Source organism: Cygnus atratus, chromosome 13 (genome assembly GCF_013377495.2).
Source record: "Cygnus atratus isolate AKBS03 ecotype Queensland, Australia chromosome 13, CAtr_DNAZoo_HiC_assembly, whole genome shotgun sequence".
Taxonomy (NCBI): domain Eukaryota; kingdom Metazoa; phylum Chordata; class Aves; order Anseriformes; family Anatidae; genus Cygnus; species Cygnus atratus.
The window spans coordinates 95,113-120,442 of NC_066374.1; the positions used below are offsets into that span (position 1 = coordinate 95,113).

The following is a 25,330-nucleotide window of genomic DNA, read 5'->3' on the forward strand; positions in this document are numbered from 1 at the left end:
TCTTAGGTGCAGCATACTCTCATGCTCTCTCCCTGCTGCAGAGGCGCAGTGGCTATGCTGCACCAAGGCTATGCCTCCTACAATCTCCTTTTTACTGAAAACATTGTTAGATGGAGCAGAGCTTCTAGACTTACACTTGTTTAGAAAAGACAATCTTTCATAATAAAATGCCTAAGTAATTTTAACTTTTAACACACAACACCTAGTGATGTCCCTATTATAAAATATAGATATTTCAAGTTGACAAACATCTGATTGATTTCAGGAGTTAAGCTAAACAGTCGTCACTGAAAATGTAGTATTTGCTGGATATCAGCTACCACCCTTAAAAAAGTAGCTTTATATGGCACTGCCACATGCTACTTCATTTTAGAAAGTTACCTTTGACACTTCGTGTGTACTTAATACTTAATGTCCCGTAAGCAGCAGCAAGGCAAGATCTAAGACAGATCTGAAAGACAGCCTTGTATGAGGAAGCAAAGTTACTTAACCAGAAGAAATAACTGCTCCATTGTAGGTAGAGCAACATCTGTTGCTCCTCTTCGCAGTTTAATTCAAAATCAGGAGAGATTACTTTATGAAATGCATTACGGTTTACTGTAATAGAAGTATTTACTGCTTTTGTTCAGAGGGAATAGACAGAAGATCCATCAGTCTCCAACTACCAATCTGCTTTTGTAGGATTATTATTTTTTTTTTTTTAAACAAAATTCTGTAGGATTGTGGAGAACGTAGGAAGTAGGAAATATTCTTTTTAAGAAGAAATTGTTAGTGGAAGAAACGTGCCATGCATTTAGATGTCTCCAAGCTGTAACAGAAAAAAAGTCACTTGAGCAGCATTAGTGGAGGACACTTACCATATCTATTTTAAAATGCCACCCACTAGGACTGTTTTGTGATCACGGCAGTGCTGTGCAAGGTCAGCCTCCCTACAGTATATGCATCTTCAAGAGAACTGCTTGGAAGAATCATCACTTGCCTTCCTGCAGTTATCTGTGCTTTCAAACTACCTCTCAAGTGCTCCAAAAGCAAAACCACCTCGCATCTCCCCACCAGTCCCCAGAGTACCTGCATTAGGAGAGGCTGGGCTGAAGATATTCCCAGCAAATTCTGCGCAGATTTAGTCTGACAGTTCCAAATGGCTGAAGAAAAAATAGGAGCTGGCCCAATCAGCCATCACCAACAAGAGAAGCCCTGGCCTTTGTACTCCAATGACTGTGCCAGAACCATTAGAAAAATCACTAAACGCACTGGGAGACCAGGAATAGTGCTCTCACCTTTAAGGCCAGACATACACCAGGAGAGTAGCCTCCTCTACTAGCAACAGGCCACCACATTTGGTGTTTTTGTACCATTTCTGGTTTAGAAAACTCAAGGGATTTTAATGACTGAATGAAAAAGGAACTACTCATTATATTTAAATAGCAAATGGGTATTTTGCTATCAAAGCACAAGCTAAAGATTTTAAAGAAGCCAGAAACATTAGTAAGCCCGACATACAGAAATTTGAGTAAGAAGGCATTTTACACAAGAGTTTATCAACACGAACTGTTTAATATTTATTAAATGACACAAAATACCTAGATAACAGACTCACTCTCTGAAAGGACATGTATTTACATTATTTACCAACTTTAAGAAAGACTCTCTGTATCCATATCAGACTTGTTATGAAACATTAAAAAGGTTTTGCTGCTTTTTGCATCGAAGGATGCAATGATGACACATGCCCTGTTTGCAAGTCTGCATAAACTATAACTTTTTGATGCAGTGAAAAAGCACTTTTTTTTTTTTTTTTTTTAAGTTCTGGCAGCCGAGTGAAGAGGCTTCTGAAAAGTAACAGGGTTAGTTTTTTTTTTTCCCCACTCCAGACATATTCTGAAGAACTGTTATACAAAAAGTATATTACATTTTTGAATGCTGCTGTACTCTTACAATTTTAGTGTAACTTTTCAAAGAAAATATTATTCCTACTGTATGAAATCACTAGAAAAACCAAAGTGGTATCTGAACATTTCATTAGATGCACTTTTGTTTCTTTAAAAAAAGAAAAAGACATTAGGGCAAATGATATGCTTAGGAAAAAAACAAAAGCCTGACTGATAAAAAAAAGAAGAGCAGAGACCAAAATATGAAGCACGGCTAAAGCAACTTAACAATTTGCTAGTTTTTTTTTCTTTTTTTTTTTATTAACTATTTACTTTGGCACCTTTGTGTAAACTATAGAACAAAACAATGTTTACAACACATTTGCAATTACAGCATTTAAACAAAATGGTCACTTTTTAAACCAGCCAAGACAAAAAAATAGTCCATTTATGGGTATAAAGATTAAAAAACCTAAAATATATATTTCTAAGAATAAACTGCAATTTCTTATGAACAAGGTGCTATAAACTGCATGCAAGAGTCAAGATTAAAAATGTGTGTCCAAACAGACAAGCTGTGTTATAGCCAGATGAACTGTGGTCCAAGCCCACTCCTATTTTTTTTTTTTCATATAGAGATATATATGGCTCAATAGGCAGGCACATGATCCCAGCAAGAAGTTGTAGAGTTATACGGCTGGACAAGAAATCTTGGCTGCAGCTTTGTCATTAACCAGGAATGAGTGAGACCTTAGCAGAAGAGATGAACAAGTTCTTGGGGAAAAGCCGTGAAGATCCAAGAATGAGAAGCCTTCTCCCCTCCCCTCTCTCACCCCTTTGCTCAGCCTAGCCAGTATTCTCAAAATCCATTCTTCGGGTTGCTTTAACTAGGCTGCCACTCAGGGTCTGCCTCAGATCATGGAAGTCTCATGAGAGTTGAGGACATTTTTCTACGTACTAATTTTTGCATTTAAGTTACTGAAAAGGATGGGATAAAAATTAATTAAGCCTTTGTACCTTTCTGGTTGGTTTGACTGAATGCAACACACTTGTCTGATGAGGGAGGATTTTACCAGTGCAGACGTTTTTAACATGTGGTGGTGTTTGATTTGCTACAACTGATTGAATGGAACCAGTTCAACGTAGATTTCATCATCTCCTGTCTCACAAAGAGAGAAGTTTTATGCTCCTTCTCCAAACACCTTTTTAAAAAGAATCTTTTATTGGCTAAAGATACAAAACACATACAAGAAAAAGGAACACTGAATGGAAAATACAGATTTTTTTTTTTTGGGGGGGTGGGGGGGGCGGGATGACATGTTTTCCTCCCCAGTGGATGTCTATTTGAACTAATACTTAAAGATTTGCCTCTGTTTGCTGGAGCAATCTTCTAGTTGCTTACCAAATAATTGTATTAGCATTTCTTACAGAGGCAAGGGTGGTCCTGGATGCCTACCAGAAGTTATGCTGCAATAGTGTCAGAAGATAAGGTACATTTTCTGCAGATCATATAAGGAGCTGTATGACAGTTAGTGGAGGGTGACAGCAAATAATTTAGTGGGAGAAAAAAACAACAATCATCTGCTTCATCTGACAACTGAGGACTGCATACAAAAGAGCTTGAGCAAAACACAGCTGGAGAAAACATGGAATTAAACAATGGACCAAAAAAGCAGCAAGGATGGGATGTGTCAAATGCAAAACAGACACGCACGCACTCCCTCTCTCACACATACACACCCCTGAATGTGGTATCACAGTGATAAAAAGTTATAGATCCTAGATAGCTAAGTTACACTGTCACTAAAAAAAGTAACATCTTGCTTTCAAGAAATATCTGGTATTCTCCAGGACTATCAGTGCCTGAAAGAAGATGAGGTTTTTCACTGTACCTTGCAACACAGCTGATTGTAGGTCTAAAGCTTGGCTGGGTAAGGAAGAACTGTTATGTGGAGGAGTTACCTTTTCTGCTGACACTTTTTTTTCCCCATGTATTCCTGGCATACACTGCTATAGCAATAAAAAAACGCATTCTGTTGAAAAAAGCTCTACATTCAAGTGACTTAATTCTCCCATGTCTTATCAAGATGCAAAGAATGCTTTCTGGTCATCTAAGAAAATGTTTTAGATGCCTCGTAGCAATACTTAACTATCTTTCTGTATGAGAGGTAGGCTTCTGGGTTCTAGGAGGCCTGCCACATCTAGGGCTGAGTTCTTAAAGCTTTAAGTTAAAGCAATCCAAAGCAGGGCAGTCTTGTAAGCACCCTGTCTAAACCTTGAGGTTTGTTCAAGTTCAGAATGTTGCAAAGCAAAACAAGTATTAAAATTAGTTTGTAACTTTTGTTCTTATAGCTGTACCACAAGAACAGTGTGGCTTTTCATAAATACCTTTAAATAGATTCTCTTTTGTAGAGTATTGCTGTCAAGAGGTGAAGGCCTCCTACCCATGACTAGTAAAAACTGTCACTTTTGTTTCCATTATGGCTGTTTTATGCTTAAAATTCCCGAAGGTGAACACCAAGTCTTACAGGCAAGCCATATAAATATAAACCTGAACTTGTTTTGTTGTAGCAGTTATTTAAGACTGGTATTTGTATATATAATATATATGCCCACACTGCAAACTTTATACATCATTTTATATTGGTATCATTTTTATCTTAATTGCAACCAAGAATATATTCCACTAGATCAGCAATAAGCATAGCTTGGCTTATTCCCCATTTCCCCTCCCTCGAGAAAAATCCAGGTGTGGGTATCAATCAGATCAATGGTATGTTGCTAACTGAAATGCATTCTGTACAGTAAATTAAAAGTTTGCATGCAGTTTAAGCATTTTAAAGGCTATTTTCTTACATTAACTAACCTTCTGTTTCCATTTAAAGGCGTGAAAGACATCTGTCTTATCAAGGGACTCCTCTTCAGACCCAGAGACAAATGGAATCACGGAGACCAGATACTTTCTTGCAGCTTTCTGCACATCTTACTAAATAACATGCAAAGAGTTCAACAGCATTCTTCTTAAAATGTAAATAGTACTCTTTAAATGGGCATGTTAACCACTGAAAGAAGTCGTCCACTTTACTATACTTCTCCATTACACTGCTTTCATTCAGTCATCGGTAGTATAAAAAGTCAATTAACAGGATCAACAGGCTAGTTTATCCACTGGCAATTGCGTATGACACCAAGTGTGCAGTAAAACAAAGGCCAACATATGTTTATGCAATATAGTTGTACTGATTTGGGTTTTCTTTATCTCTTTCCATGTAGTCCCTGTCAATTAAGGATTCTATTCTCTTCTTAAGGTCAGCAGGCTGTAAAATAAAGCAGATGTCAGTATTATGATTTTGTGGTCAATGTTTCTCTAACTCTTTCTACATAAGCCAAATACCATGCTGTTCAAAATGACTAAGGAAACAAATATCATCACTTAAATCCCTTAGAGCATTAAAGATTCTTAAATTTTCAGTGTATAACTGACTGAAGAGAAAGTTACAAAATTAGCTTGTTACTCGCAACTAAGCATAGTTTTTTTACAGCAGGGAAAGATATCTGCTGCTGTTTAAACTGAACTCTACTATGAACAACTGCAATTCATACATTTCATACCAAAGCGGTTTTATTTGTGACTTTTACCTAGATGGTGTAAGTCATTTTATCTTGATGCAAATAAGTTTTGCAAGAGTTTGGGTGCTCTATGACTTTGTTCAGTGAAGAACTTATATCAAACGTCTCAAGATGGAGGAGTGGGGAAAAGCAAGCTCAGCTACAGTTTATGTAAAACTTACAGGCCTGCAGTAGCTTAACATGTTAACAAAACAAAGTAACATGGCAATACCTTTAATTTTAAATTCCCATTGATAGAACGCACTGTATATTTGAACTCAAACACAGATACATCACTGTCTATTTGAAAATCCATTTGGCATTTGTACACAATAAGCTATTCATTCATATATTGCAACTGTGGGCTGCTTTAGCTTTGAGACATTCACCAATACCTAATTTTCATTCCATAGATATTTGTATATATCAGCTAATATAATCTGTCTAGAAAAAACATTGTACATTTATTGGCTACTAATTTATTAAAAATTATCAATCAAATTAAGTCAAGAATCAAAAACACTTCTGCATATCTGAACCATTTTTCTCTCACCCCTAAAACAGCATTGCCAGAAGACATAAGCAATGCAAGAACATCCGTGTGTAAACAAAGACAGCTTAGCTTCCAATCAGTACTAGCAAACTCACAGTTCTGAGAACCATTATTAATATGTTTTATTAACTTACCAAAAGCCAGAGGCAATATTCAGATAAATGAATGAATGCAACTGGCACTTAAAAAAATTTCTGAAATTAACTATTTGTCTCTCCTAACAGTTAAAAAAAAGGCACATTTTAGACAGAAACACTGTTTAACTGAGGACAGGCCAAGGAATGTAACAAGCAGTAACACATTTTTAGAGAAAAAAATCAGTACTACACCTTTACTGGGAATTTAAGCTGGTTGTAGACCTCTGACACAAGCAAGTTATGACTCAACGTTTTGCGCATCTTCATGATTCGTACAATTGCGGCGTCAATCTGGTATTGCCGGTCCTGGAATACTCTCTCTGTAGTGCTTGCCTGTTCCTCTACCTAATGGATCCATTTAAAAGAGTTTTAAAGAGAATACTAGAACTGTTGAATCAATTCATCTTCATATCTAGGACAATTCTTAGTTTATGACAATAAAAGGTTTACTGTCATATATTTGACATAAATCCTTTAAAGACGAAACTCTGCTCTTAAGAAGAACTTGCAAAAGGGATGGTAAATTCACTGAATTGGTTTCTATGTTCACAAATGAGTAAAGCCCTAGAGAATGATTAAGTGTGAAAAAGAACAGTTACTAATTGGAACTTTTGCTAATCAACCTCATTTATAGAGCATCACTGGTATCTAAGTTAGTCTGGAAGCTCACATTTAAATCCTCATTGCTATGTTTGTGCTAACATCCAAAATATACGTGCATGTTTCACACAGATACCAGTATGTACGTTACAACTGAGAGGGAAAAAAGCTTGTAAATGGGCAGGCAACAAGATACCTAACCAAGAATCAAAACCCCAGAGCATTAAAAACAAAACAAAAAAACAATCAAACAACAAAAATACCGTTTCTTTCATCTGAATTTGGTTGATTTTTATCCTGAAGAGCTTATGTCTGAAATCATCATTGCATGTGAATTTATCACCGTCTTCAACGTCTTTTCCTTTGGGGCTTTTAGTCAGTACTCTGGCTTTGCCACAAGCCAGAGACTGAAGTGTCCTTCTCAGCTCTCCATCCTCTATAGCAGAAACAAGTTGTTTAGTATTTTTAGTCAAGAACACTTGGAAGTACTCAGTTGTTTTCAACACCAACCTATCCCAGTGGCTTGCTTTATCTCCTCTAAACTGAACTCCTCTCCTTCATTAAACATGAGCAGCACCAGTGTCTGGAACAAGGAGACCTGAAGTTCTTTCTTCCCCTGTCACGGGGAAAACAACAGACATCAGTAGGGTGTTTTTTCGGGGGAGAAAAAACGATCAAGTCACTGTTCTATGTCAATTCTATATCAATTATTTCACTTAAAGGATGCAGTTGCTCCTTTATTCATTAGGGAATATAAAAGAATAAAAGTTACTGGTCACCTTTTGTTTTTACTATGAAATGCAGAATAAGATAGAGGTTAGAAGGTTAGACTAACAAATACCAAATTTGCTAAGGTATACATCTACTTGAGACAAATTCAAATCCATTAAGCGCTTAAAATCACAGTTTGAAAGACCTCTAATCCAAAGTGTAACACATGCATTAGTTAAAAATACAGCATCAGCAACCATAAGATCTTTGCAATAACCATGTTTGATATTTCCTGTTTTATCATTAACATTGTTATGAAAAATACAACTAACTGGTAACATTCCTGGATTCCAAGATAAATTTTCTTGAAATATATTCATGACCATGAAGAAATGCTGAAGGGAAATAGAAGCCCTCTAAAACTGACATTTTGGAACTGACAAAGCAACACAAATAAGAGAAACAAGAGACTCACCTCTTTAAATTCTGCTTTTAGTACACAGTGACCTAGTGTTGATTGCCACTGAAGTTTCCTACCACTGTGTTTTCCTAAATAAAAGGTCTTGAAAATCTCCTGCAGTTTTACCATCTAAAAATGGAAGAAAAACAAAAAAAGCACATACCAATACACAATTTCTACTTTAAAAGCATCCCTTCGTACTCCACAATCAAACTACGTAGCAGTTGATGATAAAACCAAGTTGCAGTTGATATCAAGATGCATTACTATTAGGCTGCTATTTGGTGTAACATGACTCTCTATTCATTACCTCTGGGGGTAGGTGGACCTCCATAGGCACATAAGTTGGCCAATAACCCATAGTCAAGATATTCACTGTTAGTTCAATGTTGCCAGGTACATTCTGATTTTGCATATACTGCAGAAAGAAAACAAATTGAAATACACGAGTGTTTATTAAACACATTTCAGGTAGAACTGAAAAGCTACCTAGAGCAGACATTAGAGCACACAAGGCAAGTAACCTTGTGATGCCTTTGTTATGTAAAATGTGAGCTACATAAAAGAAAATTAGGATAAGAAAAAGCACTTTCAGGTGTTTTAAAGGTGTTTTTCAGGAAAAAAACAGCAAAAGAAGTGCTTTAGCAAGCTGATGTGAAGATGTACCTAGTTATATCCTATAACTAGATGTACTTATAACTAGGTACATCTTCACACCACAATTCATGTAAGATACATCAATTGAAGAAATTAAGTTGCACTTCACTTGTAGTCAAACAGTTGCAGGACTGCTGTAATTGATGTCCAAAAGCATTGTCTGAGAAGCATCGTTACTTGCCTAAATGACTAAATTTATGAGCCAGTCCCATCAGAATATAGTGCTACTAACTGGTGTTGAAATGTTTTAGAAGTTTACAATTCTCCTTTTATTGTTTTCTTTTCTTTCCTTTTTTTTTTTTGTTTAAAGCTTCTTGTTCCAGGAAAACAACTAATAAATGCAGCATTTTTTTCTAAAAGTAGAGAAACAAATTAAGAAAACTCACTGATTTTCAGTGAGGGCTTTTACCCACTCCCTTTGAAAGTGATCACTAACAAAGCCCTTTTCTCTGTAGTGAAAGAACATTACAGACAACTAGAATAATTCAAAAGGAGTTTAAATCAATTACAAGAGAAATGTTTACAACTGAAGACATCCTGCACTCTCTTATTAGCCTTTTTGAAAATAACTCATTCACAAACCAAGCAAGTGAAGGAGCCATGGCAGACTTTCCAGCATTACCTGTTTAAATTGTATCATTATGTCTTTTGAAAGCTCCATATCTTTAAACATTCCTTCAAGTTTGCTGGTGAAAGCAGCTCCACATTCTATAAAAAAGAAAATTTCATTCTTTAAAAAAAGATCAACAACATAGAGTATTTATTGTAAGTATTAGAATGCACTTTGAAGCAAGACCACCTATTTCAGTAGATGTTCAGCAAATAAAGACCCGGACTTAATTATGAAACATAATAAGGTTATAAACAAGAGGGGGAAAAGTGTTTTTAATGTGGCAGCTATTTTGCTACCTATTTTTTTCCCCCGTGTGGACATGACTATTCTTCCTAGGAATCCACCAGCAGCTTGTCACTCAGACTTTGATCTTAATGAGCTGCCTACCAAACCCTCTCTTGATGGTGGAACAGCACTGAGCTCTAAAAATCTTGCTCCTACCACCCAAAGAAGCCATACTACGAAGCAATGAAGACCAGACTACAAGACTGCTAACTGGCAGCTTCATGGTTCAGACCTTATACAGAGTAAATTACAAGAGGAAAAGTCACCCTCAAGTTCTCTGAACACATCACTAATTTATTCTGCAGGGAACATCAACTCTATCCCACAGGCCACAAGACACAGTGAACTTTAAACTGCTGGGTTTTGGCTATTTCTGCTATAGTTACTAAAATAAAAGCAAATGATTCTCCCCAAAAAACACCAATCACTCAAGAATTGCATGCAAAGATTTTTGGCCTCATGTAAAGCATGAAATACAAACAGCACTTCTGGGAGGTCTCATTAAAATGACTGTTTTCAAAAGGAAGCTGGAAAAGGGAGAGATATTTACCATGTTTGAGTTTGGAAAGCATAGATTTTTCAGCATCAACTGATGCACTCTTCCCAACTAATAGCCTCTTCGCTAGATCTTTTTTATAAAAGGCCTCAAACACATCTTTTCCTGGAACAGATGAGATTTTACAGTGATCACAAGTCATTGGGAGCTTTTAAACATTACTGATATTAAGGGGCCCAATTCAAAATTCAGTAAAGCTAGCAAGGACCTTCACGTTAAGATTTAAACAGAGTTGGAGTCAGGTCTCATTACAGGCATTTTAATAAATACTAGTTAAACAGCACTGCACCAGCAAACTGCATGTACAGAGAATGAATGCTTAAAAATGTAGAAAGATTGCAGAAGTGAATTCAAAGTACTTTTATGTTGCTGATTAAACAACTGTATCCACACACAAAAACATCACTTACCATATATGAATCTAAATATGATCATAATTTTATCCAGCATTTTTTCAAGTTCTTCATCGGTAGCTTCTTTGTTGCCTGCACGGAGCTTTGAATCTACATATTTAGCTAAAAGAATGTTAAGGTATAACAAGTTTATCATATGCCTAGTATCACAATGGAAACAAAGATGTACTTGTTTTTAAATTTAATATTGTTAAAATCTAAATTGTTTAAATCACCTGCATAACAAGGCGCAGAAGATACCACAATTTGAGGATGTAGTGTATGTTGTATCTCAACACACAATTCCGTATCACACCACATCTGTTTAAGCTGCATCAGCAACCCCCTTCTGTCCCCCCACCCAAATTCTCACATAGGAAGAGACCAAATGAAAATACCTATGAGTTCAGCTGGCTTATTTGGTCTTTTATTAATGAATGTTTCAAAGGCTTCTTTCATGGCATTTACAAACTTCTCATTCTTGAGAAAGCAAACATCAATAATATGGTCAACTTTATCTTTAAAATCAAGCAGTTCTTGGACCATGGTTTTGTCTTTTTCTGGATTAATTACTATTGTGCTACCAAATGCCTGAAAAATAAAACATGTCTTTCAATTAGTCTGAACAATGAATTTAAATGAAAACACTTTTAAAACTTAAGTTATCTTTGTAATGTTTTGGTTTTGATATTCCTATTAGTTCCACTAACACAACAGAAGTAACAGCATCATAAAGGAATTATACGTCGTCATTCTCAGACCGTGTATGTTGATTCAAAACCAAACTGTCAATAGATAAACAAATTTAGAACTTTTTTCTGACAAGAAATTTCAGAAGGGAGATGATACAAATGTTTTGTCATTATCAAAACACATTGGAAAAAATATAGTTGTCTCCCACAACTAGCTATAAACAAGGTAACTGCAAATTTATTTGGAGTTCAATAATTCAGTTGAACAATTTGCTATTTTCTTCAATAAGACCTGAACAGTTACTGTACTTGTCCCAGTAGAGTTTCAAAGGCTGTTCATTAGATGCTTATAAGCAAATATTTCTTACAAAAATGCAATAGTTTTTAGAGACGACTTAAGTATCTGTGTATAAAACCCCATCAATACCAGAATTCTAGAAATGGTACCTTTATGTACTCAATCCAGTGTTGTAAGAGAACTTGCACTCCACCTCTCACACGACTAAATAACTGATACAGAAGAGACAGGTCTTGAATTCGATTTTCATCAAGAAGGTGGTTTAAACCTGCAAATGAGAGAATTTCAGTAAAAACTGAAAACATACAGTGATCCCCAGAGAGCACAGCATATTACTACAGTAAGGGACCTCTTCAATACTAGCATTTCTTATCAATCTGTTAGGTTTTTTTAATTGGAATGCTACCCGATTTAACAGAAATCCGGTGAAATGTAGAAGAGCTATCTGGACTGGTTCTTAGGCTACTTTACACAACATGTTAATCACAACAGCTTTGCTTACTTCTGCTCTACTCTGCCCTAAAAATTTGAGAGGTCTATGCTCTACTGATCAGAAGGAAAGGTCCCCTGGCAATACAGAGCTCTAAGTCTCAATTCCAGCTGAAAAAAATGCATTTTACAGATGTTTGAAGGAAGCAACTTCAAGAAATATCTTCACCTTCCGCTTTTTTAACTTTCTGGCAGAAGGCCTGACACTCTAGAGCAAGGTTCTAAAAAGTACATGGGTAAATATTGCAAACCTGATACTCCTCTCAATAAACAGTCTGTTCCAGATGTGCAGGAAGATGCTCACATACTAGCCAGATTGTGGACAAAACAGATAAGAATTTGATCATTTTATTATCCAACTTTTGCTACACCCATATTTATCTCCAGGCTATCCCTCAGAGTAACAAATGGTCACTAACTCCACAGAGACTGTTGAAGAGCTGAGGTTAATGTACATCACTGCTCAAATTTCACTTTTCATTTTTTTTATTTTTTAAATAAAAAAGCCAGCTTTATTTTACGAACAGCAAGCAATCAGTGTTTCTCTTTTCTGGTGCAGCCAGAATTCAAAGGCTTTTCCCTTACCTCTAAGTCTTCGGAATGCTACTCAACACATTGAGCTGAAGAGTCCCCTATTCTAGTTTTCATTTTGCTTTGTTATGTATCTGAAGACACCACTGTGGCTTCTTACCTCTGACAAGGAGAATGGTACTTGCCCTCTTGCAAAATGCTCAGTGCTATTTCATGAACTGAGTAGCAAAGGGCATTAAAGAATGATGTAGCTTGTGTCATCCCCCAGCACTTGAATCTGTCACTTTCTTTTTCAGCAGAGGAATTGAAAGCCCCGAAGCAGTAATTAGAAACATTTCTATAAAGAAGAAAGATTACCTTTCTGAAGAATGGCTGTTAAATGTTCACCTAGAAGTTGCTTTTCTACAGTTGCAATTAGTGGCTTCCTATAGAAAAAATGTTTAGAATTACTTTTCCTTTTCCCAGTATTGACAGTTTTAATTATTTTGAGATTACACTAACTACTATCAGCATTGGGAGTGCTCTAATTATCTGTGGCCAAAGATGTAAAATGAGTATACACATTTGTCCTTTTTTCGACCTGATTTTGAAGAAATCCTGACTCTAAGTAGAAAAGACTGAAGAGTAAAATTAGTCAATTTTCCACACCCCATTAAGAACATGTAAATATTAAGAGCCTTTTACTTGAGAATTCTCTATCCTCTGTCCTATTTTTTTTCAGGTAGTATGACAGCTGATTATTTGCATTTCAGGAAGATGTTTAGACGGGGAGTGGCAGCCTGTATTTCTAAATAGAGATGCCCAACAATGTTTACGTCAAAATAGTGACTTACAAGAAAAGGCTATCAGCTGTGTGAACCAAGACAGTACTTCATCATAACCAAAGAATTTTGGGAAATGAAAAGCATTTGATGATAGTTTAATAACTGAAATAAACTGTACCTATTAGATGGCTCTCAACAAAAGAGCCAAACCACTAATGATACAAAGCAAAGAGAGATTACGCTTACTGTGTACTCTGATCTAAGTAAGTGATTATCCTGTCTGCTTCTTCTTCCAAGCGCTTGTTGACATGGTGAAGATATTCTGGAACCTGAAAATGCCAGAGTAGTTTTGTATGTTTTAAAAATCAAAAGAGAAAAAAATGACAATGCTGGCTGACAGCTCCAGCAGCTCCAGTTTAAAGCACAAATCATTACACTGTGAATGAAGGAAGCCTCATCTGAATTTGCTTTCTCAGAGTACTATAAAACATACAAGGCACATTATTGCCCAGTACACTATTTAATGCAACAGAATAGTTCCTCTCCTTGAGAAGTGTTCCGTCATTAGGCATAAAAAAATAATTGAAAATTCAAACTACCTCTCTTTCCTGCATAAGCCTCTGGCCCTCTGCTGCATACAAGCGGTTAGTCTCTTCCAAGAATCTATGTTCAAAAGAATCTTGATATATCTAGGGAAATAACAACAATCCAGGGTAAAGCTTAATGAGCACTAAATAAGAATAAGCTGGTTTATTGGTTGAAAGCTGAAACAAGCTTACTCACCTGCAAGTCAGAAAGCATGCTTAAAAGGCTTCGCAGTAAGCTCCTATCAATAGCCTCACCGTTTCTTTCCCTCTCAATCAGTAGAAGAATGCCATCAATAGTTTTGTTCTGAACCTTCTGATCACTTATTATATGAGTTCTGAACAATTCTAGCCCCATATCCCTAAAAAGAAAATAAAAACTATTTAATATATCGCATAAGAATCAGCCCCAAATATTATTAAAATTTGATCTAGATCAAACAGAGCCCAATAAATTACTTGCATTCTCTGAATTCCTCACTCCTTTGTCCCCAAATCACTCATGATGAACAAGCACATACATATTAAAATAAGCCATGACAAAGCACCAACTGTAAGTTACAGATTTTAAAGACCAACATGTTTTTTTTAAATAACCCCCTAACTTTTGCAGTATTTTTCAGTTGACAGGCTGATTGAAACTAAATAAACAATAGCTTTCAACTAGGAAAGGAGAATGCCATTCTGGGCCCCAATTCCAAGTTTAAACTGTTGGACAATATTCCTTTTAGTCCACCACTTACTGATCTAAGTGTGTTAGGCAGACATCAGAAGATCTCAGTGATTTGAAAGAGAAGGATCTCTGTGGCAAAGTAATCCAGGTAGCTTAGCACCTAGTGAAGAGCCAAATGTTGTATGGCAAAGGCACTGTAGGGCATTTGCTAATGACTAAAATCGGGCTGGGGAAGGAGGAGTTGTGTTCATACGAAAACTACTTGCTCTTATTTTTAGGTAACTTTTCCCCTTCAAAAATGTTCAAAGAACTTCAAATACTATGCATGTTACTGTTACATTACTAAAGGCAATAAGTGGACAACCCAAACCCTGGCACTTCAGTTGTTGAACATGTCCTCTCCTTTTACTGTGCAAACTGGTGGCTGATATATATTTAGCTGAGATTTGCTATCACAGTTCTAGAAGAATCCTACAATTCATGGTAAGTACATTAAAAATGTGACCTCCCTTTGCAATAAGCAGGTACATATTCACCATCTAATTTACAGGTCACTAGAACGCAGCTAATAAGATAACATGGGATAATTTAAATAGTCCCCTCACAATTTTATCCTTTGTACCCTTACCAAATAGATGGCAGCATTGAATTCTGAAGTACGTAAGTTCGATCCAAGAACAAAAAGATACTTCTAATCATAATCTGGTATGAGAAGAAGAAAAAAAGCCACAATCATTTTACTCTTAAAACTGAAGAGCAAAACAAATTATGCTCAACAACAACAAAAAAATCCCAGTGACAGGCTTTAGGCAGTGCTTTGTTATGTATTTAAAACACTCCTCCAATTACGGTGAGCTGCTCAGTAAACATTTAGCATTTTTCTCTAGAAAAAAAAAATAGCTCCTTTCATAACAGGTATGAACAGAAAAAAGGTTGCATAAAAACAGCTGTTCAGAAGTGGTGTACCCCCACCCAGCCCCAGGGTCAGACCAATGTGTTAAAAAAAAATATACTACGTTATTTTCAAGGCTTAATTTCTAACGTACCAGATACAGTTGCATTTCACAAAGAAGCCTTATTAAATTTAAGACAACATTTCAGAAGCACAGTGTGTTTGTAAAGGAACAGAATTAAGTAAAGTATCAGCTGGACTAGTGAACTGTTTTTCTTTAAAAGGAAAAAAAACACTTACCATTTGTCTGCAGTGGTCTTGCCAGCATTTGTCTATTTTCTTTAGAAAAAGAACACTATCCAATGAATCCATGAAGAAATCATTAAGAAAATTATGATTAACAGGCAGCACTAACGGCGAAATGAACCAGCATTTTGTTTTATTTGAAAGACACTTAACATACAGCACAACGAACTCACCTACTCCCAAACAAGACCACTTAATTTCTTCCAACTTGTTTAGTTTTAATGAGGGTCCTGGTGTAAACAAAGCGTTCTCAATAATGACAAACCAAAACAATTTGAACTATTTAAAAAAAAGGAAATACACTTCTGAATGCTTTGTCCAATGCTCCATCCTGGCAGGGGCTTGCATGGGAAACAAGCAAACCTCAAAACCCAACAATTCACAATGTGTCTAACAGCCTGCCACTACATAGATTCTGTAATTTCAGGTCATGTTAAGAGAGAACCTTAAGAGAAAAACTTTGTTTGCAAATTTTGACTTGTACTCAGTTCACAGGGTAATTCTGGTACTAATTAACATCCACTTTACAAGATCTCATTCTGATGCAACTCCAAACTTTTCTAGATACACCATTTTGATCCTCAGAACTGGTACCATCGTACATTTCCAAACCACTAGCACTTTTCCAAATAGAAAAAAAGGAACTAGTTCCAAAATTTTTCTGTTTACCCAAGCACAGCAGGTTTGGTACTTGATGCAGCCAACACAGCCGTTTTTAAGCCTTACTTTATGAGCTTCTCCAAGATGTCAAAACATGTCATAAATACCAAGAACATTTTCTCATGAAGTTATCACATGATTACAGATAAAGGACCTAGCAGTGTTCTTTGTGAGGTCCCCAAAAAAATGGAAACAGACCCAGTTATGCAAAAAACAGGAATTCAAATCACCATGGCCTAATGTCACGAACTAGTGAAAGAAATCGATCGCCACACACTGGCAGGTAAAAACATTCTGGCTTGTCAACAGCTTAATAAAAAGGATATTCTCTGAATTGGTGAATTTGTGCTTTAATGTGGTCTTCACAGATCTGTCTCAACTGCTTGTACAAGTTTGCAGAAATCTTGTAGGAGCAGAGATTTTCAACAGCCTGAAGTAAAGAGAAACAGATACTAAGCAGTCTGCTTATAGTCTGACGTGGTTTTACAAGGAAAGAAAGAGATGTGGAATTCTTCTGCTTCTCATTCAAAAGTTACCTGCTTTTAATTGTAACACTTAACAGCTGCATGCAAGAGAGAGACATGACACTAACAGCAATATGAGACAAAATGAGAGCCATGCCCTGAACAGCTTAGAACATGAGGGCTTATTAATTTCAGCTGGAGTGTCGATAGCTAATAAGGAACACAAAGAACAAGGATGTTGGTTTAGTACATTCAAGCAGCTAGCTGGGTTTCATACTTCAAAGCAGACACTAAGGTCCTCATTTTATCAACTGCCATGCTCTGCAAGTCACACCAATATTGGTTAAAAAAAAAAACACACTGCTTGTCCTTTCCTTGATTAAAATTCCCCTTACCCACAAAACTAAGTGTGCGTGCGTCCCTTTACCCATTGGCTATATTTAGTTTGAATCCTGCACAATTTTTGGTAGTATAACTACATTCCAGGTGTTTACAGTGGCAAACGTTCTAGATCACAATCAAGTACGACAAGATTTGTGCCTGTGCTTCATAGCAAGAAGCGAAGAGTTTAATGAGGACTTGTCTTAGGAGACTGATCACGGAAACAAGCATTCTACAGTCCATAAGCACAATGAAGACTTTTCCAAAATGTATGCCTATTGCCCAGATTTAGCAAGAAACAGAGCAATTCTAACTCCTTGAGAGACAAAGTCACAATGTGTATATATTCTGGAAAACATCTGTACAAGCAAGAAAGGAAAAACACATATGGCTTTCAACCAATGCTTCCTGATCTTATTTGTTTCCTTAATGGAAAGTGCTTTAGTTGCCAGTACAACCAACTCATAGGAACAAAGTACTGGAAAATCAAGTTTGCTCCCCAGCAACCATGGGCAGCCAGGCAGTGAAAACAGTTGAGATGTGTACAGAGCATCCCTATTCCATTACACTGAAGTCCCCACATCCCCAAATACTTCCTGACAGTCCACATAGAAGCCATCAGCTTCTCACAGTTAACAGCCATCACTGCAAGCACAGCAATAATCAAAACAGCTAAACCAGTCATCGTTCCTGGGGTGGAAGCACCAGCTTGCTTGCAACTGCACTACTGGTAATGTGGGCTCTATGACAGAGAGGTTGAATCAAAACAAAACAAAACCCCAGCCAACACAACCAAAAAAGAAAACTAAACCTGCATAAGCTTATTGTCATAAAAAGACAGGTACAGCAAGAGAGTGAGTACACCAATTAACACTAAAGCAGCATCTCTGAACACTGATCTACACAAATACAAACCAGGTATGTGACATCTGAGTCACGATTAGGAAAGCCAGAAATTGATTGTCACCATACACAGACATGAAAGTATACAGATCTTAATAGCTGGAAATCGCAGTAAAATTCAACTCTCAGCCTTAACACTTAAGAAAACCCAAACAAATACAAAGATGCAATAGGAGGAGATAATCTACTTCATAGTTCTTTAAACACCAAGTTTAGAGAGGTTGATTAGACCTGTAGTAAGTGCAATAAACAGACTTCTCCCACTTATTTTGGAGAAGAAACAGAGCTAGAAAGACAAATGCTGTCGACTTGTTAGTCACCTGCATAATCCCACTTAGCCTCACTTCTAACTAGCAGCCTGACACCAGCAGCCATTTCGCTGTACTTCATCAGTAAAAACTACCGGTCAGCTCCCCCATCTCAACAGCTCATGTAAAGCTGTGCTTTTCCATCTGTGTATCAGAAATTCCTAGATGTTAAACACCAAGTATGTGCTAGAATCTGAGTGCTTGAACAACAGGTACAAAGCTTCTGCATCCTCATTGAGAACATCTGTAATAATGTTTTAGTTCGTGAATTCTGCTCAACTTACTGGCGTTATTATGTTGATTTTTAAGAGGGCAAACATTCCAAGGACACAAACAAAACTTTAAGATTTGCTCTGTGGAGCAAAACAATATTGCAATGTTATGTGCAGCAAATTTAACTACTGGTGCTACAAAACAATAGTTGTGTTATAGAGAGAAAATTCCTGGTAACTTTAGGAGCTACAGTTCAAAAAATTGCTTTGTTCAGAATTAGTGGAATACAACTTTTTGGCCAGGACATCAGTGTCTTAAGGATGGTCAGAACACCTGAAAGCAAAGTGTTGTACTTCTTTTCTGTAACATTTTTTTTATTTTTAATTGCAGCATCCACACCAGGGTCTCTGTTAGGAAAAAAACTGGAAAGGGCTCTGATGAGAGAACAACAGAACTTCCCAGAAGTACTTACATCTGTGATTGATTAGAAAAGGAAAATTAACAATGGATCTAGTACCAAAGACCTAGATGATTTCTTCCTGGTACTACAAGAAGGAAACTTGTTTTGATAAAGAAGCTGTCAACTCTGTAGCACTTCAGCTGACCACAGATGTGTATTATTTCTCTTGCTGGGGTGGGTGGGGAACAACATAAGTAATAAAGTTATGGCCCACAAAGAAATAAAGCCTCAAAATGTTTGCTCAGAGAGGTTTTCCAACACAGACAACAGTTAAACCAAATTCAAATTTAACTCAATTATCAAGTATGTTATCTTGGAAGTGTGTGGCAAGAACTTTTGCATGTTATTTTGCAATTCCCCTCTGTGCTTGGATAATGGTGTCTGCCAAGGCATATTTGGAACCAGATCCATTTACCAAACAGCTGTTCAGAAACGACATTAGTTAAGTAAGCATTTAAAAACGCTGATTGCTATTCTTATTTTTAAATGAAGACATTATTAGATTTATAAAAAGAATACAAAGATTTCATACTAGACTGCACTCTATTCTCTTAAAACCTAGCTACATTATTATAATGTTAACACAGATTTAGAAAAAAATCTTATCCTTTTGTTTTCTGAGCATAAACGCCATTAAAAAGCAAGGCTGTGGTAAAACTGAACAGAAATTTTTCATTGCTGATTTTGTAGCAGAGGCAAAGTTTTCAATACAACTTTGCATCTTTAAACAATCTTGAATATCCTCAAGTACTTGATTAACTGTTATTTGCTCTGCTGTTCAGTCTACAGTGAATTATTTAAAATACCAGCCAATATAGTGTATTGTAATTTATTAATTTCATCAGGTTTTGCAGAATTAACAATACTGTAGTTACTTTAACAACACCACATATCATCTTGACCAACTGTTAGAAAAAGCTATTTTTAAATTAATTGAACATTATAAAGAATTATCATAACCTCAAAAATGCACTGGACCAAGGAACTCTACCAGTGAGGTTCCAGGTTCTACAAGGAATGGCAATTTATCTTTCCCTAAATCTGACCCCAAACCTTGTGCAAACAGGATTTTTCTCCCTAACTTTTCACAGAAATTAAGTATAACCAAATGGGACTTTTTTTTTTTTTTTGAAAAGGGGAGGGAATGGGGAAGAAGAAACACTAAAAACAGACAGAGAAGGATTTATATATACACATGGAGAAACTAACCAACCAACGAGGTAATAAAAACTTTAGGAGTAATTAGAGTGCTTCCTTACACCCAGCTAGAGCAGCATGGCTACTACACCACTAAAACCACAAGCACTAGGATGTTAGGAGGGGGCAGGTGAGGAGAAAGAGCTGAAAAAGCAGAAGTTGAGTTTACAGAAAAACATGTTAGGAAATGCAGTTCGAGTGTGATCACTTCCTAAAACGTTTAGGGCAAAGCAATCAAAGCTGTTGCTGGAAATAAATGAGTTTTAATTCTCAATTAAGACATAACGCTCAATGATAAGCAACTGCAATCAAACCAACATAATACAATGGTATTCTATTTACTTTTTAAGGGGCAAACGAAAAGTTTCAGTGTTTAAATGAATTACTTATAACCCTCAATCACAGATACTGTCTTGAGACAAAGGATTATATCTTAATATAAATCATCTTTTTCATACCTAAACACCAACGTCTTAGGATTTCACATTTCTCCTTTAGCAGCTACGACACCATAAAACCTCAAACAGTAAAGGAAATACAGCTCCTTGCCTTATTTAATTCTTGTCAACTGTTGCAAGGGAAACCACACCTTGGATTATGTTGTGGCAAGTAAAAAAAGCTTTGTTCAATGTTAGGTCTCCTGAGATTTGTATTGATCAATTTCAGATTCGAGAAACTGTTCTATGAAAAGATTTCGAGTGAGAATATCAACCAAAATATCATATTCCTAACATTGTCTCAAAATTGTTTTAAATAAAAAACCCAAATCACCAAAACCCCATCCCACCGCTTGTACTTAAAGCGCTTACCTGATAGAGCTCCTCTAAATTGTACTTAATTGAAGTACTGTTCTGGATAGCTTCTACAGCCTCTTTCAGTTTTTGCCAGGTTTCATCTGTGTAGTTTTCGGGCAATTTGGGTTTATCTTGAAAAGAAATTATTTTATAGAATTTGAGAAAGTATTAAGTAAAATATTTTACCTTTTACAGAAAGACATAGCTCAGAGAAGACATAGGCTGATGCTCTAGGTTGTACTTATACATTAGTGTAAAAGCAGTACCTTATGTTTGAAATGATATCACATCGTAAAAATTCAGCATTACTCTTCACATACACATCGCAACATCAGTAGCCCAAATTCTATGCGTGATTTATTAAAAAATAAAAATCACAATGTGTCATACGTGAGCAGCTTAATAGGTAGAAACCCTAAAACCCAGCAAAACAGACCTGCATCTTCATTACGCTCCCTTTTCGTACAAGAACATCATAGATAAGAGTAAAAAACTGAACATAAAAGCTGAAAATGATGGATTAACAGCTGTGTATAGATTATTTCTTATCAAGTTCATTAATTCTACTCTGTATTAGCACTTGGAAAGAAACCCCAAGACGCATACACGGAAATACTTTATTATAAAGTAAGGCTTTATAGTCACAAGGAAAACCTTCCAACTTTGAACTAATCAATTTATACGTCTCATGGGTTTGGCCAGTGAATATTTGTGAGTGAAGCCCTCTTTTAATGTTCATACAGCTCAAGCTTTGCAGATTTGATGCTTTCCATTAAGTTTCTCCCATTTAAAAAAGGCTGAGAAACATTAGCCAAGTCACACACCCAGAAAACTGTAACTATTTTAAAACTGTGTGTTCTCAAGCTAGTTAAAACAACCCTTTTTGTTGTAATACACAAGTTCTCAAATGGAAACAGGAGGAGGAGAAACATTAGGAAGTCACATGCACATCCATGCCACCAACAAGTGGAACTGATCCAGAGTATTCGCTCTATTCAAATGGACTTCTGCAAATCCAAAGGTAAAAAAACAAAGCTTTTTGACTTCTTTTGAAAAAAATAATAAAAGGAAAACAACCCCACTTCTCTGTTTTTGTTTTTCCTCATACATTTCCCTACAGTATTGGCAGTATCTCAACATTGCTGTGCTGTAAGAATCTATAGGGAAAACTCATACAAGCAGGACTTGCCCACTTTCACTAGAAAGAAACGAGTACGCTACTCAGCAGTAAATACCAAGATTTGGGGTTTTGGGAAGTTGTAAAGGATGTTATTGCTATCACACACAAAAGCATGCCAAGACTATTGTTCAGTTTAGCATCTGAGAGTAAATAAAAAGCAAAGCTGGCAGCTTCTCAAGACATCCTTTTAAAGCCAGCAACTAGAATACCAATTCCTAAGCAATGAGGATTGCAGCACCATGCAATCTATGACACTTAGCTAGTATTTTGAACAGAAAAAGCTGACTTTCCTTAAAGATAACAACAGGGTACATGCAGCAGAAGAGTGACATTTATTTTTCACCATCATGCATCACAAGTATAAATTTTCAAACAGCCAAACTAAACAATGACAACGTGACTAGGGGAAATGGGTGGAGAAGATTCTTGAGGATTACAAGGCCCTCAAAACAAAAAGTTACACTGGAACACTACAGTGACTAAAATGATCCTGATCCTTACCTCCTGGGATATCTCTACAGCACATCTGCATCGGTTGTGTATTTCAAAATTAGTTTTAATCTTAATATCTTTAAGCCCCTCTACCCCTACACTCAAACACATGAGGAAAAAGAAGTTTCTTTCTCGAGTTGTTTTTAATCAGACTGTTGTAAAAGACTGCAAGAGGCAGGAAGAAAAAAAAATCTCACAATTTACCCATCTTTATAGGATAAAGACTACAGAGTTTTAACTAAGCTGTCTACACCTACTGTAATTTTGTTTACTAGAATATTATGCAGCACTGCAGCAGAAAATTTCATCTCCCTGCTTCAGCTGGTCTCAAGTAACAACGCTGGAGAAGCTCAAACACGTTTGATGGGAAACTGTAAAATAATGTAAACTTGAAAAAAGAGCACATTCAGAGAGCGAAAAGACATTAAAAAGCTAAGCAATAAGAGCTGAAGCAAGGATATTGTGCGGAAAGCATCCAGCAGAAATCTGAACTACCTTCTTTGAATGTAAGTGGGGGAAGCAGAAAGGAGATCTACCATAATAGCCCAATAATCACCTTAGTTTCAACATTTAAAGCTAAGCACAGGCAGAATAACCTACTAACAGACAAAATGGATAGGGGCAAGACATAGATTCAGGTCCAATTTAAAAAAAGAGGCCATGAAACGTTAAAAGTTTAACAAAAGCAATTTACACTCTTATGTAGTAAAATATTTTGTTTAACATGCAGGTTAAGGCCTTCTCCCCAACAGCGTGAAAGCAGCCTGAAAAATAATCCCAAACTGGGAAGAATAGCTCAGGACGTGTACATGACTGGGCAAGTATGCATGATAAGTATTATTGCCCCCTTCACGTAAGTTTAGAAATGTTTACCACAGAAAAGCATTTCCTGTAAAACCTGGAGCTATTTGAAAGCCAACCGGTTTTCATGTTGAAAACAAAACAGAGAGCTGAGCGGCAGCTCCGCACGGGTGGTGAGGAATTATGGCCTGTTACCTTTAAAGTTCTTGATCACTAATTTCTTAGCAGACCCAGGTTTACTGTTGGCGAAACTGGAAACGGTAGAGGAGGCAGCTTTGGTCAGGCCATTTGCGTGGTGCCCTACAGCCACTGAAGAAATTAAAAGGCTTTTATTTTTGAGCTGCTGTTGGTGCTGCTGTTGAGAAGAGGCAGCAGGAGAGGAGGAGGAAGAAGACTCTTCAGCCATCTTCACATCGAGTCCAATAAAATCCAAGGAGTCCTCAAAGCGCAGCTTCTTCTGGAGGTGATGGTTGGAGGAGGCAACCCCTGAGGAGGAGCACGAGGAGGCGGTGATGACGGCGGAAGATGAGGAGGAGTTGGTTTTGGAAGGAGAAGAGGAGCAGGAGGAAATAGAATCAAATTCTTCTCTTTCAGAGTTGCTGTTGCTACTGTTATTTAACTTTCTCTTCTTGCAGGAGGAGCTGCTGCTGCTATTACCATCAGTGGCAGGTCTGACCTCCTGAGCTGCAGCTGGGGGGTTGGGGGAAGAGAAACCTGTGGGAAACATGAACACACAGAAGTGAACAGGCTGAGGGGCATCAAATCCTTGTGATGGGACAAAGAGAGAGAGAGAGTTTTAGGGTCAGTCTCCGGGGTCTCTTCAAGGAGTCTTTTAATTCCTCTCTCCTCCTCTTATCAGCGGAGTCCTTCCGTGTTCCCCCTCCTTCGCCGCCTTTTTCCTCGGAGCGATCGCTCTGTCTCCCCGCTCGCCCCTTCCTTTATCGCTTCGCTTCTCCTCGCGGTTTGCCTCCGTTTTCCTGCCGGCACTCCCTTCTCAGGGGAGTGTCTCCGCTCCTGCCTCTTGCCGCCCACCGTCTTCTCCCGGTCCTTCTCTCCGGCACCGCCGCCTCCCCCGGGCCGCCTGCTCCCCGAGCTCTGCCTCGCGCTCCCCCACCGCCTCCTCTCCGCCGAGCAGCCCCGGGGAGGGCTGAGCGCGGCTCCTCACGCCGGGCCTCCAGCCCCTCGCGCCTCCCTCTCCCGCTCTGCCGCCCGGCCGGCTCCTTTCCCCCGCGGCCCGGCTCCGCTCGGGCTGCCCCCTGCCCCTCTCTGCGGGCTGCTGGCGCTGCCTGGGGCGGGCGGCCCGGCGCGGGGCTTGTTATTGTCAATACACGGCAGAGAGGGAGCCTAAAGATGGCGGCACATCCGCTCGCTCTGCATGCTGGGGCGGGGACGCCCGGAAGCGCGGCGGGGCGGCCCGGGGATGCGGCGGGCCCCGCCCCGGCCCCGCAGGCCGCACCTCGACCCTGTAGGCCCGGCCCCGCCGAAGCGCATCCCCCACGCGTCCGCTCCCGCCGCCCTCCCGCCGCCCTCCGACCCACCGGAAGTGATCATGCTGGCCGGCCGCGCGTGGCGGGAGCGGGCGGGAGGCGGGGCGGGGCCGCGACTCCCTCAGGCGGTCCCCGGGGGGCGGGGCCGCGGCGCTGAGGGGCGGCGGGGGGGGGCCGTGCCCGGCGGGACCCGCAGTTCCCGTCCTTAAACGTGGCCGCGCGAGCTGAGCTACCGCGTGCGGCTCTTCTGGGCGCTCACGGGCCCGTCCCGGCGGGCGGGCGCTGTGGGGTGCCCCGGGTGTTGGGGGGGCTCCGGCGGC

At 38.3% G+C, this 25,330-nt stretch overlaps 1 protein-coding gene across 2 annotated transcripts; it reads right to left on the reverse strand.

Annotated features, from left to right (window-relative positions):
• Positions 1–1,534: 1,534 nt before the first annotated feature.
• Positions 1,535–24,890, reverse strand: CUL4B (cullin 4B). 2 transcript variants are annotated; one of them, XR_004777884.2, is made up of 21 exons: positions 23,719–24,890; positions 21,066–21,181; positions 16,657–16,760; positions 15,665–15,734; positions 15,101–15,174; positions 13,999–14,161; positions 13,815–13,904; positions 13,462–13,544; positions 12,809–12,876; positions 11,581–11,699; positions 10,840–11,032; positions 10,460–10,564; positions 10,044–10,154; positions 9,218–9,303; positions 8,249–8,356; positions 7,954–8,067; positions 7,278–7,383; positions 7,031–7,203; positions 6,360–6,512; positions 4,735–5,185; positions 1,535–3,878 (listed from the first exon to the last, which is right to left on the reverse strand). XR_004777884.2 is itself a non-coding variant. In XM_035541797.2 (20 exons), the coding sequence occupies exons 1-20, from the start codon at positions 24,248–24,250 to the stop codon at positions 5,090–5,092; spliced, it is 2,664 nt and encodes an 887-aa protein (XP_035397690.1). In that variant the 5' UTR covers positions 24,251–24,890; the 3' UTR covers positions 1,535–5,089. The 2 variants fall into 2 exon arrangements, 1 of the variants encoding a protein (XP_035397690.1); XM_035541797.2 differs by having other exon boundaries at positions 1,535–5,185.
• Between the last annotated feature and the right edge of the window lie 440 nt (positions 24,891–25,330).

Bases quoted from the DNA above. Each gene is read 5' to 3' on its own strand.
- CUL4B (XM_035541797.2), bottom strand. From the start codon at position 24,250: ATGTTTCCCACAGGTTTCTCTTCCCCCAACCCCCCAGCTGCAGCTCAG. The intron at 15,735-16,656 runs ATATCCTTTTTA...TGATTTCTTCAT, and splicing joins CAAATTCACCAATTCAGAGA to GGATTCATTGGATAGTGTTC. The intron at 13,905-13,998 runs GTGAGTAAGCTT...TTATTTCCCTAG, and splicing joins GCATGCTTTCTGACTTGCAG to ATATATCAAGATTCTTTTGA.